We start from the raw sequence: 12283 nt of genomic DNA, 5'->3' as shown, positions 1-12283 counted from the left end.
GCTGGTGCAAGCTGCAGTGGCTTTCTGGTCAAGGCCCTGGCACATATTATTTTACAAATTAAGCACTGCCTAACACCAAAGTCCTATATTTCATATAGGAAAGCGTCTCTACATCTTCCGATCTCCCATATAATTTTTCCGGGGAGATTGTTAGGAATGAGAATTAGCTAAACTTCTTAGCAGCCATCACACATGGATATGATCATGTAAATACACAAACAGACAAAGAAACAGCCACATGCAAAGGACATGCCAGGGCTGAATGACTATATGGCAAACGTTCTTCATAATGGTCTGCAGTCTATTCCCAAGACCTACTCACCAGTAGCCATACCAGAACAAGCAAAGCCGACACAATCGCAAGATCACACATATAAGTAGCACGCACATGAACGGACAGATGGAGAGACATACACACTCACACAATACTTAAGAATTGGTACAGGATATTTGCATACATTTTTCTATCTATGCCACTGAAACCTCAGGCAGCTACAAAGATAGATATTTAACAATTACAATACTTATTGCACCAACATTAGCCAACCAGACTAGTTTCATACCTGACCTCACATTGGGAATTTTTGGTACGTCAGGGCTTGCTGACAATAATTATGGAGATAATAGACTTAGAGAGCCAAAAGGTACAACTGGTGTGAATGGAGATCCTCAAGGAGACACAGTATCATACAACAGGATCATGCTACACAGCACAATGGGAGCTTGTTGTGGTGTGTGTTTTTGCTCTATCTTAGCCTAAAGACTAAAGGCCTGATTTAGAGTTTAGCAGACAGGATACCCCACGACAAACATGGTGGAATACTTTTCCGCAAACTGTGTTTAGAGTTGGGCGCACTGCAGGGGCGGCTCCTCCGTTGGAGTGGAGGAGCGTTGCCCCACTTAAAAAATCCCCTCAAAACCTCTGGGATAAAAAAATAAAATGGTAGATCATTACCATTTTATTTTTCATCACCCACCCCGAGCCGAGCGTCAGGATGGGGTTGGGGCCACTACTGACTAACAGCAGCAGGGATGAGCGTGGGCTGTCTAATGCACTGTTTAAAGAGTGCATGTCTTTTTGGATGGCCGTCTTGCGAAGGCCAGCCACACATGCACACTTCAAACCTCTCAACCCAGCTGTCTTAAGATAGCTGGGTTGAGAGTAACTGCAGGCCTCCATTGCGCTCTGGTGCGCCGAGTGAGGCCACTTCCTTCAGTCAGGGCGCTGCTCACATGCTGCATGTGAGCAGCGCCAGGATTGGTCAAGGGAGTTCCAGCACCCGGTTCCTGTTCCTGCAAAGAAGAGGTCAGGAGCGAGAATGTCGCGTTAGGTACGTTTTATTTAATTATTTATTTTTTATAACATTTTACCCACGTGCGCCCATGCCTCCCATAGATGCCAGCCGCCACTGGCACACTGTCATGTTTCTGACCACGGTGACCAAATTAGTCCATTGGCGGAATCCCTACACCGACGGCCTAATGGAGTTGGGGCCATCATTGTAAGTACATCAGACAGTTTGCCCTATTTATAGTGGAAGGTCTGATGTATTTTTTTCTTTTTGGGACTGCCAATGAAAACCGGAAAAATTAAAAGTGACACCCACATCCTGGGAGAAAACTCCCAGGGTGTCAGGGTCATTAGTATTCTGGTTTTCAGAAACAAATTCCTGCTTTTGGATTTTGTTTTTCAAAAACAAAAAGGTTTGTTGAGCCACCACATGAAAAATGGTGGCTGCTCAAAGTGCCTTCATAGTGGGCAGTAGTCTGGCCAGGGTGGTGGACATAATGCCATTTGCAATTCTGACAGTGGGCGCGCTGCCCGCACAGCTCTAAATCAGACCCTGTCAGTGCTTTCAGAGGAGCCATCTTGGCCTAGGCTTGGAGATGTCCACAGTGCTGGCGGACCTCTAAATATGGTGGACGGTAGCCTGGCCAGAATGACAGAGGTCACTACCTCTGCGATGTTGACGGACAGTGAACCGCCTGCCAAATTCTAAATCAGGCCCTAAGAAATGATGGTATTTGTAGGTGTTTTAATTAACATTTTGTAGTTTTACAAACTCCTGTAAAAAATGTGTATGCTAAGTGCTACTTTTATTAGATGAGGCCTTAGCTTAGGCCTGAGTAAAGTTATACTTAGCATTAGTTATGGCTCATCTAGAAACAAGGAAAATACTTTGGCCTTTTTATGAGGTTTCTGGCTACAATGCCCATAACAGTTATCTGTACCACAACATTGTTATCTTTGGGGGGAGAGCTACTCGGGGTTCCCCTGAATTCAGAAATGAATTCTACTCTCAGTTCCCCATGGTTAGTCCTCATTTTGCACCGGTTCTCCCACCCAAAGACTTTGGGTGAAAGCCAATGGACAGTGGGCGTGCCGTGTTCCAGTGGAACTCATAGTTTTGATATAGCTGGTGACTCGTGTTAAGGCCTCACCCTAATTTTATCAAGAGTCATAATTGAGCACAAAAATATCCATGCAGTCCGAGCATATGTATATTTTTTTTAAACCCGTAAGTGCTGGTGCCTGAGCAATATTTAACGGGGTCATCGGCCACTTTCACCATTGATATAGCCCACTTGCACCACTGGTATTGCACACACACATCTTGGCACATGGTGATAATAAACAGTAATCATATGTTCTGTTTAGTTCTTCATAATTCACCTCAGCAGTTTCTAAGCTCTGTAAATAATAGGCATTCCTAATGTTCAATGTATGGTACTCTGAAGAATGGAAGGCCTCCTATGCCAGGATTCAAACTCATGCCCTTCAGATCATGACTTAACATACAGGGGCCTTTTAAGGACTTTGGAGCCCTGGGCCAAACATATTTTGAGGGTCCCTGTTTCCAAAAACTTAAAATTTCTGAACCATTTTGGCTGAATCACTCCCATTGAATTATATGTTACCATTTCAAGTAAAATAAAAAAATGCACATGAGAAGCAATTACTTACATACATTACTTACATAAAATCAAAGGTCTCGCCCTTCCCTTTAACATTTGACCTTGGACTGTCTTAATCCACATCTGCACATCATGGAGCACACGAGGCAGCTCACTATGGGCTTGTGGTGTATTTGGCAACATTCTATGACCAAATGAGATCGGAGGTTTCGGATTTCAAGTGTGCTAATTAGCATAACGATGACATCACAGGAAAGAACATCACATGACCTTTAACCTGACTAGGAAATGACCAAGCCATATGTGACCTTGAACAGACCACAGGAAAAGAAAGCAGGGTCTTTCATTATGAGATAATCTCTATGGGGTGTGAGGGCTAGGAGAAACTCAAAGAGATCCTTTATCGAGACATGGCAGCAAATGAGGACCGCAAGCTCACCCAGTCTTGCCATTTTCTACCCGTTATTTATTTACCAGACTCAGCCTTGCCTTTTTCTGGTACTACGTCTACCTTACACCTGTGGGCCCTTGAGTGTACAGTTTGCAGACTTTCCATTACTGTCAGGTTTTCCATACCTCCACTTACACCCCTCTTCTCCGCAAGAACAGTAGCGCTATTGGCATCTGAATTTGCAATTCGTGGTAATTGTGAGTGCCAGGTGCTTGTCCGTACTGTGCAATCATCGTGAACTGCATCATGCACAGCGCAAGCGGGCGCTGCTTCTTTTCTGCAGCTCGAGTAGATCTTACTCAAGCGGCACCTTTCTCAACGCGAGCGGGCGGTTTCTCAACGCGAGCGGTCGTGAGCATACGCGACCACTTGCAATGAGAAATCTGACGGCCCGCGTTGAGAAATCTCGCAGGGAGGTTGATTTTCCCTGCTCGCGCTCACCAACTTGATGTTGACGATCGCGAACGAGGAAAAATCTCGCCGGGAGGTGGATTTTCCTCGCTCGTGCTCGCCAACTTGACGTTGACAAACACGAGCGAGGAAAAAAACTCTGCAATGCGAAGTAGAGTTTTGCTGAACTTCGTGAGCTCCGCGTAACGCAGAGTGCGGAAACTCCGCGAGCAGAGCAGAATTCACCACCCATACACACTTAAAACAAACGTTAAGGGTTTGCATGGTCCCTGAGAAAAGAAAACCGGAGCACAAATTGTGAGCCAGGGACAGTCTGAGTGAGTCTCGAGACAGGTCATGTGAGCCCTCAGCCTGGAGACCGCAGGCTGTGCCCGTCTGCACTGGTAAACACGCGGAAGCATTGTAGACAGAAGGCCTCCAGTCTGCAGGGTGTATGTGCAGAATAGTGTGAGGTCTCACTTCTGCTTGTGGTTTTGGGGTTGTGTACCCTTGTGGGTAGAGCAGTCAGGGTCTTGAAATTAATCCTGTAAGCGTCTCAGCCAGGTCGAGACAGTCTGTTCTTTCTAGCTGCCCAGCAAAAGCAAATTAAATACGTCCAGCCCTTTAAAATAAGTGCTGGTGGTGTCCACCGGCAGCTACCAGTTCAAATTAAGGACTGCATGAACTAGAGCTTTCTTAGGAGGTCTTATAATAATAATTCCGCCAATGAGGCTTACAAGGCTAATGTCAACACCATGGTAACCTGTGCACAAATGTTTCATCAAAAAGGTGTATTGTGTTGCATTGTAATTGCACTTATAAAGCACTTCATACCCCTGCAGAGGCACTGTAGATGGATAGCATGCTTCGCAGTGAGAGTGCTGTAGATGGAACAGTGTGTGCCTGTCATGTGGCCTCTATGGGTAGTGTTTTGATACCCATCGTGAGGACTAAAACTGTGCATTTATTATGTTTTGACGGAGAGCCAATGCGTGAATATTGTATTTTGACACTGAGCCAATGCGTGAATATTGTGTTTTGATGTGAGCCAATGCGTGAACTTGTATAAAATAGGGCGCTTAAGCATTAGTTGCTAATTTATGGATGGACTGGTGATATGTGGGCGCGCTGTGAACGTTGGGGGAAGTGTATTGGTCAGATCAACTGGGAAGGTACTGTACCTATCAAAAGAAATAGAGGCGGAGACGAAACAGAGGATGAACCTAGGAATCCTACAGACTATTTCTTAAGGCCCTCCCACACCCCTCGGGAGGTCATGCTTCATCATTTGGCGTTGCTCCTCATAGGGCTGGTGCTGCAATGCCTTACGGGCCCCATGAAGGGACACTTTAGTGGAGATCTTTTGTTGTTTATGGAGTACGATGAAGAGTGTTAGTATGATGGCATCCTAAATGGCCCGATAGCCTAAAGTAATGGACTTTATAACACCAGCTATGCTACATGGACTGCAGAGTCTGCCACTAGGGGGCAGTAGAGCAACCCAAGGAAAGATGAGACACCACCCAGACTTGGGTGTTATTACATGTGGATCAATCAAGGTTATGACTGGAGCAAATTAGGATCTTGATGATGTCACATTAACCTAGACGTGTCTCTCTCTCTTTCTTTCTCTCTCTCTCCCACCATACTCTCCCCTTCTCCCTGTGGTTGCAGGTACGAGAAGATGATCAGTGGCATGTACTTGGGTGAAATTGTCCGCAAGATCCTCCTAGATTTAACCAAGAAAGGCATCCTATTCCGTGGCCGAATCTCTGAGCGACTCAACACAAGGGACATCTTCCAGACCAAGTTCCTGTCGGAGATCGAAAGGTGAGCCACCGTTACGGTAAATTTAATTTACTCCTTGGGGATTGGCCATTTCACAAAGTAGGAGGTTAACAGATATAGAAGCAAGATATGTGGAGCTCAGCAGTGAGGTTCTCTCAATGACAGATGGATGCAGATGCCCTAAGTGTGTTTGGGATTACACGCCAATGATAGACTGGCGCTGAGGGTGTGTGGATTTCTGGACTTGGCAGTGATATGGTGATTTGGAACTGTTTATTGAACCTACTTTATTGTTTTCAGATTCCAGACCATCCAATATGCACTTAGCTTTTTGTTATATCTTTTAAGGATCTGCTGGTTTTTGGTGGATTCCCTGCTACCATCTTCATCTAAATTGGGGCTTAGGTTGTGCGAACTGTTTTTTTGTTTGTGTGATTTACTCTAAAATCTCTGTATATGTCTTTCATTGATACTTTTTACACCCCTGCTGCTTAAGACTCAGGTTTACTATATGTTTGCGGGTATGCTCATGTGAGGCATGTGGCACTTGGTAGTGCAAAGCGACGCAAATGGCTGCATTCATGAACTTGGGTGCTAAAGCTTTTGAAAGTTAGACTCAGGTGCTGCCCCATAATCCCTTTGCGCTGCGGAGAGCCGACCCTTCTGAAAAACATGGAAAGGCGAAGTAACAGGGCGGGAGCAGTGCAAACAGCCATAGATTTCAAAGCAAAGTCAGATCTACTAAAATGAAATGACCTGGGTTTGCATGAAATCCGAACAAGAAAGGAAACCTGATGCAAGCGCCTAAGATGACATATCTTATGTGCTTTTTCCTGGGGTTGTCTTTGCTTTGAAATTTGTACTCAAGTGTTCACTTCGATGATAAATCTCACTCAAGGCTTCTATGAGTTGCCTTACATAACAGCACCATGGTTGGCATTGCGCTCACATGACTTTTTTAGCATGAGCTCAGCCAATGACACCATTGCTTGTGACTTTTGCTAAATCTGGTACTGTGCAATATTTTTCCGTTGTCACAATGCAGCCCTACTGATTTTTCATGCTGCAGTGCCCGGGAATGGTAAGATATCTGGGCTTTAGTTGACGACTTGGTAATAAATGGATTCCGGTTAATAAGCGCAATGTCTACCAGTGCAGACCGTTACTCAGAAACAAAAAGGCAAATTAACATGGAGGTTGCAGATTGCAGTGGTGTCTGTGTAGTGTTGCTACCACACTCCAGCATGCACAAAGACCACAGTACCAAGAACCTTGAGGAGGGAGAGGTCTTCCATAGACTGCTGAATGCTGCTCACTGCAGGAGAGAGAACTGCTGTCCTCCCCCCCTACTCTTACCACCCCCCCCCCCCAGCCTCACCCTGTGTGCAAGCAAAAACATCTCCAGGTAAAGTGGGACTTGAGAATGAGGTGGTGGTTCCACAGGTAGTCAGAGGCAGAGCACAGTGATTCTGGAAACTCTGCCTAATACAGGGGGACAGCGCATGCCCAGAGCTTGAATTCCCTCCATATTGCAGGAAAGAGAAGAGGGCACTTGGTGCTCCTAGTACCATCTAGCAGCAGACGGAGGAAACTGAAGAGAGTCCAGGAGAGAGGCTTCTCTCTGATGTGAAGGCCCCAGGGTAGAGTAGAGCCAGTAACAGAGAAACAGGGAGTCGGGGTGATGTCATCCCTCTGGTCTTACTTATGAGACAAGAGCAACCCTTGAACCCATGGGAACATTGGGAAATAGCAATTATTCATGAACAGTGGTTCTCATTGGGCTCATTCACACACAACTTTCAGTATTCAGCAAAATCACATGACCATCATGCTCCTTACATTATAAGGATAATCTCTATCAAGACTCTTTATCCAGTACTCATTATCAACAGAGAGGAAGCATTGGACGATGGGAAAAAAGAAGAAACTTGAACCAAGAACTTCTAAACCAGAAGTGACTGGGATGCGAGTCTTGTGTGTTCATAACAACCAACATCCCTTGATTAGTAATAGTCCATTGGTATTATGCAGTTTGTTTACTATCTTATGCTGGTGATGGCCTTTCTGCCCCCAACGAGATACTGGGGTCACATCAGGACATGACTGATGTAGGAACATCTGCAATGATTAATAAATATGTTAGGATGTGTGTTGTATGGTCAATTATGCTGTATCGGCATTAAATGGAAAATAGATACCTGAGAAGGCCAGTCTCCTGTATATACTAATGCACGCTGGTCCTATAATGTAGTGACACACAGGGTGGTGCTCAATAGAAGAATATACTCACTCTGAGGTGCTATTGTGCAACCTATAGCAGGGTGAGTAGAAGGATAAACATTATGTGAACAATAATCAGTGGTCGCTAGGGCCTGCAGTTGACTTATCCGGTATATGTAGTTCTAACTGGTCAGTTTCATCAAGACATCACAGTGGGTGCTGTAGAGTCCAGATGGCAATGGGCGCTGGTCTGGTACACCGTAACCAATTGCCTCAGAGGGTCAGGGAAGGAAACTTCCTCTCTGCAGCACGCGACCAGTGCAGTATGTGTGACTGCCACTGTTGTAAGGGATCCACAGCGCTGTCGTATTGACCTTATGTGTTTCTTCCATGGTTTGACAATGAGTATTGGAAACTGAGTCTGGATAAAGATTATCCTTATAATATGAGGAGTGTGTTGGTCATATGTTTAATTGGGTTACAAGGCATTAATCGCATAATATTTTGCTGAGTATTGAAAACTGTGTGAGCAATGACTCCATTGAGAACCATGTCATGAATTTTTTACCCTCTGGTGACACAATCATGGTAGTGTGGCCTGCAGCAATGGTGACCCCTCTAGGCCAGATCTGAGCTGCAGTGTCTCTTGAGACATAGGGGACAGAGCTTGGGTTAGTATTGGCAGAGCTGTGCTTGAAGCAGCACTTGCTGCTCTAATGATAACTGCGCCCCTAAGCAGCAGCACCTTTAGGGCGTGTAGGAACCTGTTGACATGATGCAGGATTGCCCCGGTTTGGAATGAAAAGGCACGATCTGCAGCCTCAGAAAGTGTGAATTACCAGAATGGGGGTGCCTGGTCAAATTTAGGATGAAATTAAAAATATTCTGCTTGCTTGTGCAGATAGGGCCAATACAAATAGCTTTTATATCACTGAGAACCTCAGTGCTGAGCAGGCTATGATTGGTCAGCTTTCTTGCTTGTGGTACTCATGTAAAAAAAACTCCCTCCCATTCTAAAAAGTTGACAGCTGTTGAGTAGGTGTGTCCATACTACTGTAGTAGATAGAAGAAGGAGACAGTAATCAATCTGCACTTACTGATTCGTTGAATGCTTGAATAGAGTCTGCAGTTATTTTTTAATGGATACTTGTTTGGAGGGGTGAAAGAGTCACTCGCGTGTGTGACAGAATGTTTTAGTGCTTGTACATGGTCTAGCTAATCTCTCTCCATGCAGGGACAGCCTGGCTCTTCTCCAGGTGCGCGCCATCTTGACAGACCTGGGCCTGCAGAGTACCTGTGATGACAGCATCATTGTGAAGGAAGTCTGCCAGGTCATCTCGCAGAGGGCGGCCAGGCTATGCGGTGCTGGGATTGCAGCAGTGGTGGAGAAAATACGACAGAACCGTTGCCTTGACCACCTCTCGGTCACTGTAGGAGTGGATGGGACGCTCTACAAATTACACCCCCAGTAAGTAAATTCCCAGTGATGCCAATGGTAAGGAAGAAATGCCCCATTTTGTGCATTTTCATACTCGTTCTGTCGGAGGAGACATGAAGTTGATTGTCATAATACCTCAATGCATAATTATGCAATAGAAATGCCAGTTGGAGACAGTGGATATACCATTAGTTCTGAAAAACAAACTCGATAATCCGTGGGTCTAAGGTGTTACTCGGTGCTCAACGGCATCCTGCACCAGTAAAATGTATCTAATCACACTTAAAGGAAGCCCTAATGAGGGGACGGAGTCCCATCACTCACCGAGGTGACATGCTTCATCATCTGGGATCTCTTCCCGGCAGAGGGTTTTACTACACTTTTTTCACTTTTCTCTAGCACTGCGCCCATCACCTAGCCCATCACCTGCTGGATTTTAGTATATCCTAGGAAACCCTTAAAACATCCCTGAGCTCCTCCCTCATAGTGAGGGGGTTGTAGCCCTTGGCTGTACTAGAAGTTACAGGCGGGAGGAGATCCCAGATGATGATGCATGTCACCTCGGTGAGTGATGGGACTCCGTCCCCTCTTTAGGGCTTCCCTTAGGTGTGATTAGATACATTTTACTGGTGCAGGATGCCGTTGAGCACCGAGTAACACCTTAGACCCACGGATTATTGAGTTTGTTTTTCAGTTTCCAAGGGAAAAGTGTCTGTGCAGGTCTTTAAACTTTCCAGTGGACCCTCTCACTCCCTCTTTTGTATCTCCCCCTATACCATTAGTTCATCTAAATGGATTAGGGACCACAACAAAACTCCTCAGTCAAATGATGAGAACCCTGCACATAAATGAGTACCATACCACAGTCTCAGCTAAAGAAAAGGACCATAAAGACCTTCAACCAAGGTAGGGACCATAGCCTATCCCTCACCCCATGCAAAGCACGGATCATACATAACAGAGCCCACAACCAAAGTGTAGACTATAACCGAACCCCATTCACAACAAAGTCCATAACAGAGCAAAGTTTAGTCTATGTCAGATTACCCTCCAAGCAACATCCGGGTACGTATCAGAACTGGCATACGATGAAGGAACCATAACAGAATACCCCAACCAAAGAAGGGACCACAAAAGGTCCCAGCAAAGTGTGGTCCATAACAGAACCAGAAAACCAAAGAATAGATCATGACAGAGCCCTGACAACCAACATAAGGGCCTTAAAAACAAAGAGCACAGAGACCTTGTACAAAAATGGGACAAATAGAGACCTCCTTCCCCAGACCAAGTATGGTCATCCATAAGAGACACCCAAACAAAGACTACGATATAAACAATCACTGAATCAAGATATGGTACATAATGGAGCTCCCGCCCTCTTCGCTTTCCCTCCTCTTGCCAAGGTAAGGACCATGCTCAGGCTCTACATCATTAAAGTATTCGTTACGACAGCAAAACTCAGTAAAATAAAACACTGTAACAAATTCCTCATCCTAAATATGGGCCATTTCAGATCATCGTCCCAGCGGGCATGGAATGAGCCATGACAGATCCACCGCTTCTAATCGCCAAATCTCCACCATTAAAATGGTCCTGTACACTGTGTGGTGCTCAAAATCATGGCTACCCTCCCAAGCAGGACTTGCTGCACACCCAGCTTTACCCAAAGCCTAACTCAAGGATACTCTTGTCCCTAATAGGTTAGCTGTAGAATCTCACAGCTTCAATTGCAATGCACCTCTGATTTCCACAAAAATACTATGAATGTGACTGCAAAGAGTTAACAAGCTCTGGGCAAACAGACAAATCAAACACATTCAGATCCTTGTCCTCCCTTCGATTTACCCCAAAACAACAGAGACCAACAATCGGACGGCTCCTAGTAGCAGAAACATTAGCTTCTCTGCTACTCCTAAAACAGCATGAGGAAGCCATCCTGGCAGCAAAAATGAATTATGGGGAGATCCCATCGATGAGGCAAACCACAAGTCACACCCACATTTTGATTCAATTTAGAGTTCTCATTTCTTGATCCATCTCACTGCTTTCCAAGGGGAGTTTCATCGCAGGATCTTACTGATAATTTATCATTATTTTACTTAGAAAAGTGAGACCCTATGGTGTGGGATGGTCTCAACGAATACATTGACACCATCGCAAAATACGCTGGTTGCGTTGTGCATCCCTCAGAGGCTCCCCCTGCTGACATTCTCGTTACTTTCTCTAAAGTTCCATTTTCTGTAGCCCTGTTATAAAATTGCTGGTTAAGATGAAGCTATTCACTGTTTGTTAGCTCCGGCTGCTGCTCAGCATCTCTAGAACTTAAAAGCTAAGCCGGAGCTTAGAACTGGTCCCATTGACCGTATTCCTGTGTCTAGATATGGGAGTGTCCATTACAGGAGTGACCCGTGCAGGTAAAAGCGGTGGGGCTGGGTTGGGGGGATTCGACAGATGACCACAAGGGAAAATTCAATAAATAATTAATTTTCCCTCGTCGTTGCCTGTCGAAATCCCCCCCACCCAGCCGACCGCTCTTACCTGCACGGGCCGCGGCTGGTCCTTTACCTGGTTTAGCTTAGAAAGGGATTTAGTCCAGCTCTTTAAAAAAAATGATTGTGATTTTATAGTCCCATGTAGCTCGGTAAGTAGGCTCCCTTTGAGGTGGAGTGTCACCAAGCACATTTGTGCCCCTCTGGGCTTTCTCATTCGCTAGTGTTTCAACTTGACCGACACTTTTTTCTTTAAAAACTAATTATTTTAAAAAGTAACACAATCAATTATATTGTATCTTAACAAAATCACCGCACAGTGACGTCAGGGGTAGAGGAGTTCCAAAACATTCAATTAAAATGTTCCATGCCTCAGTGCATTTTGGGAGGAATCCGTTTGTCAGGGTGCCTATAGTGTCACATTAAAAAATATTCCTCTTTGAACGAGGACAAAACAAGACATATCTTCAAACAGTGTTACACTTCCACCGAATAGAAATGCTATGCCGGTATGAAATACGCATATCAGTAGGACAGGTTGGGAAGTCAGGATAATAATCACATTTTAATACCATAAGTTAGCCTGTTGCA

At 45.1% G+C, this 12283-nt stretch overlaps 1 protein-coding gene across 3 annotated transcripts in view; it reads left to right on the top strand.

The window, feature by feature from the left end:
* HK3 (hexokinase 3) overlaps nucleotides 1-12283 on the top strand; it is a 302793-nt gene that overhangs the window by 277868 nt on the left and 12642 nt on the right. For all 3 annotated transcript variants that reach the window (XM_085618301.1, XM_085618303.1, XM_085618302.1), the window contains exons 17-18: nucleotides 5432-5587; nucleotides 9000-9233. In XM_085618301.1, the coding sequence (XP_085474427.1) occupies nucleotides 5432-5587; nucleotides 9000-9233 (390 nt within the window). The remainder of the gene's footprint in view (nucleotides 1-5431; nucleotides 5588-8999; nucleotides 9234-12283) is intronic.

This window comes from Triturus cristatus, chromosome 7 (genome assembly GCF_964204655.1).
Source record: "Triturus cristatus chromosome 7, aTriCri1.1, whole genome shotgun sequence".
NCBI lineage: Eukaryota > Metazoa > Chordata > Amphibia > Caudata > Salamandridae > Triturus > Triturus cristatus.
The sequence above is the reverse complement of the archived record's forward strand: the minus strand, read 5'-3'. Positions and strand labels throughout refer to the sequence as shown.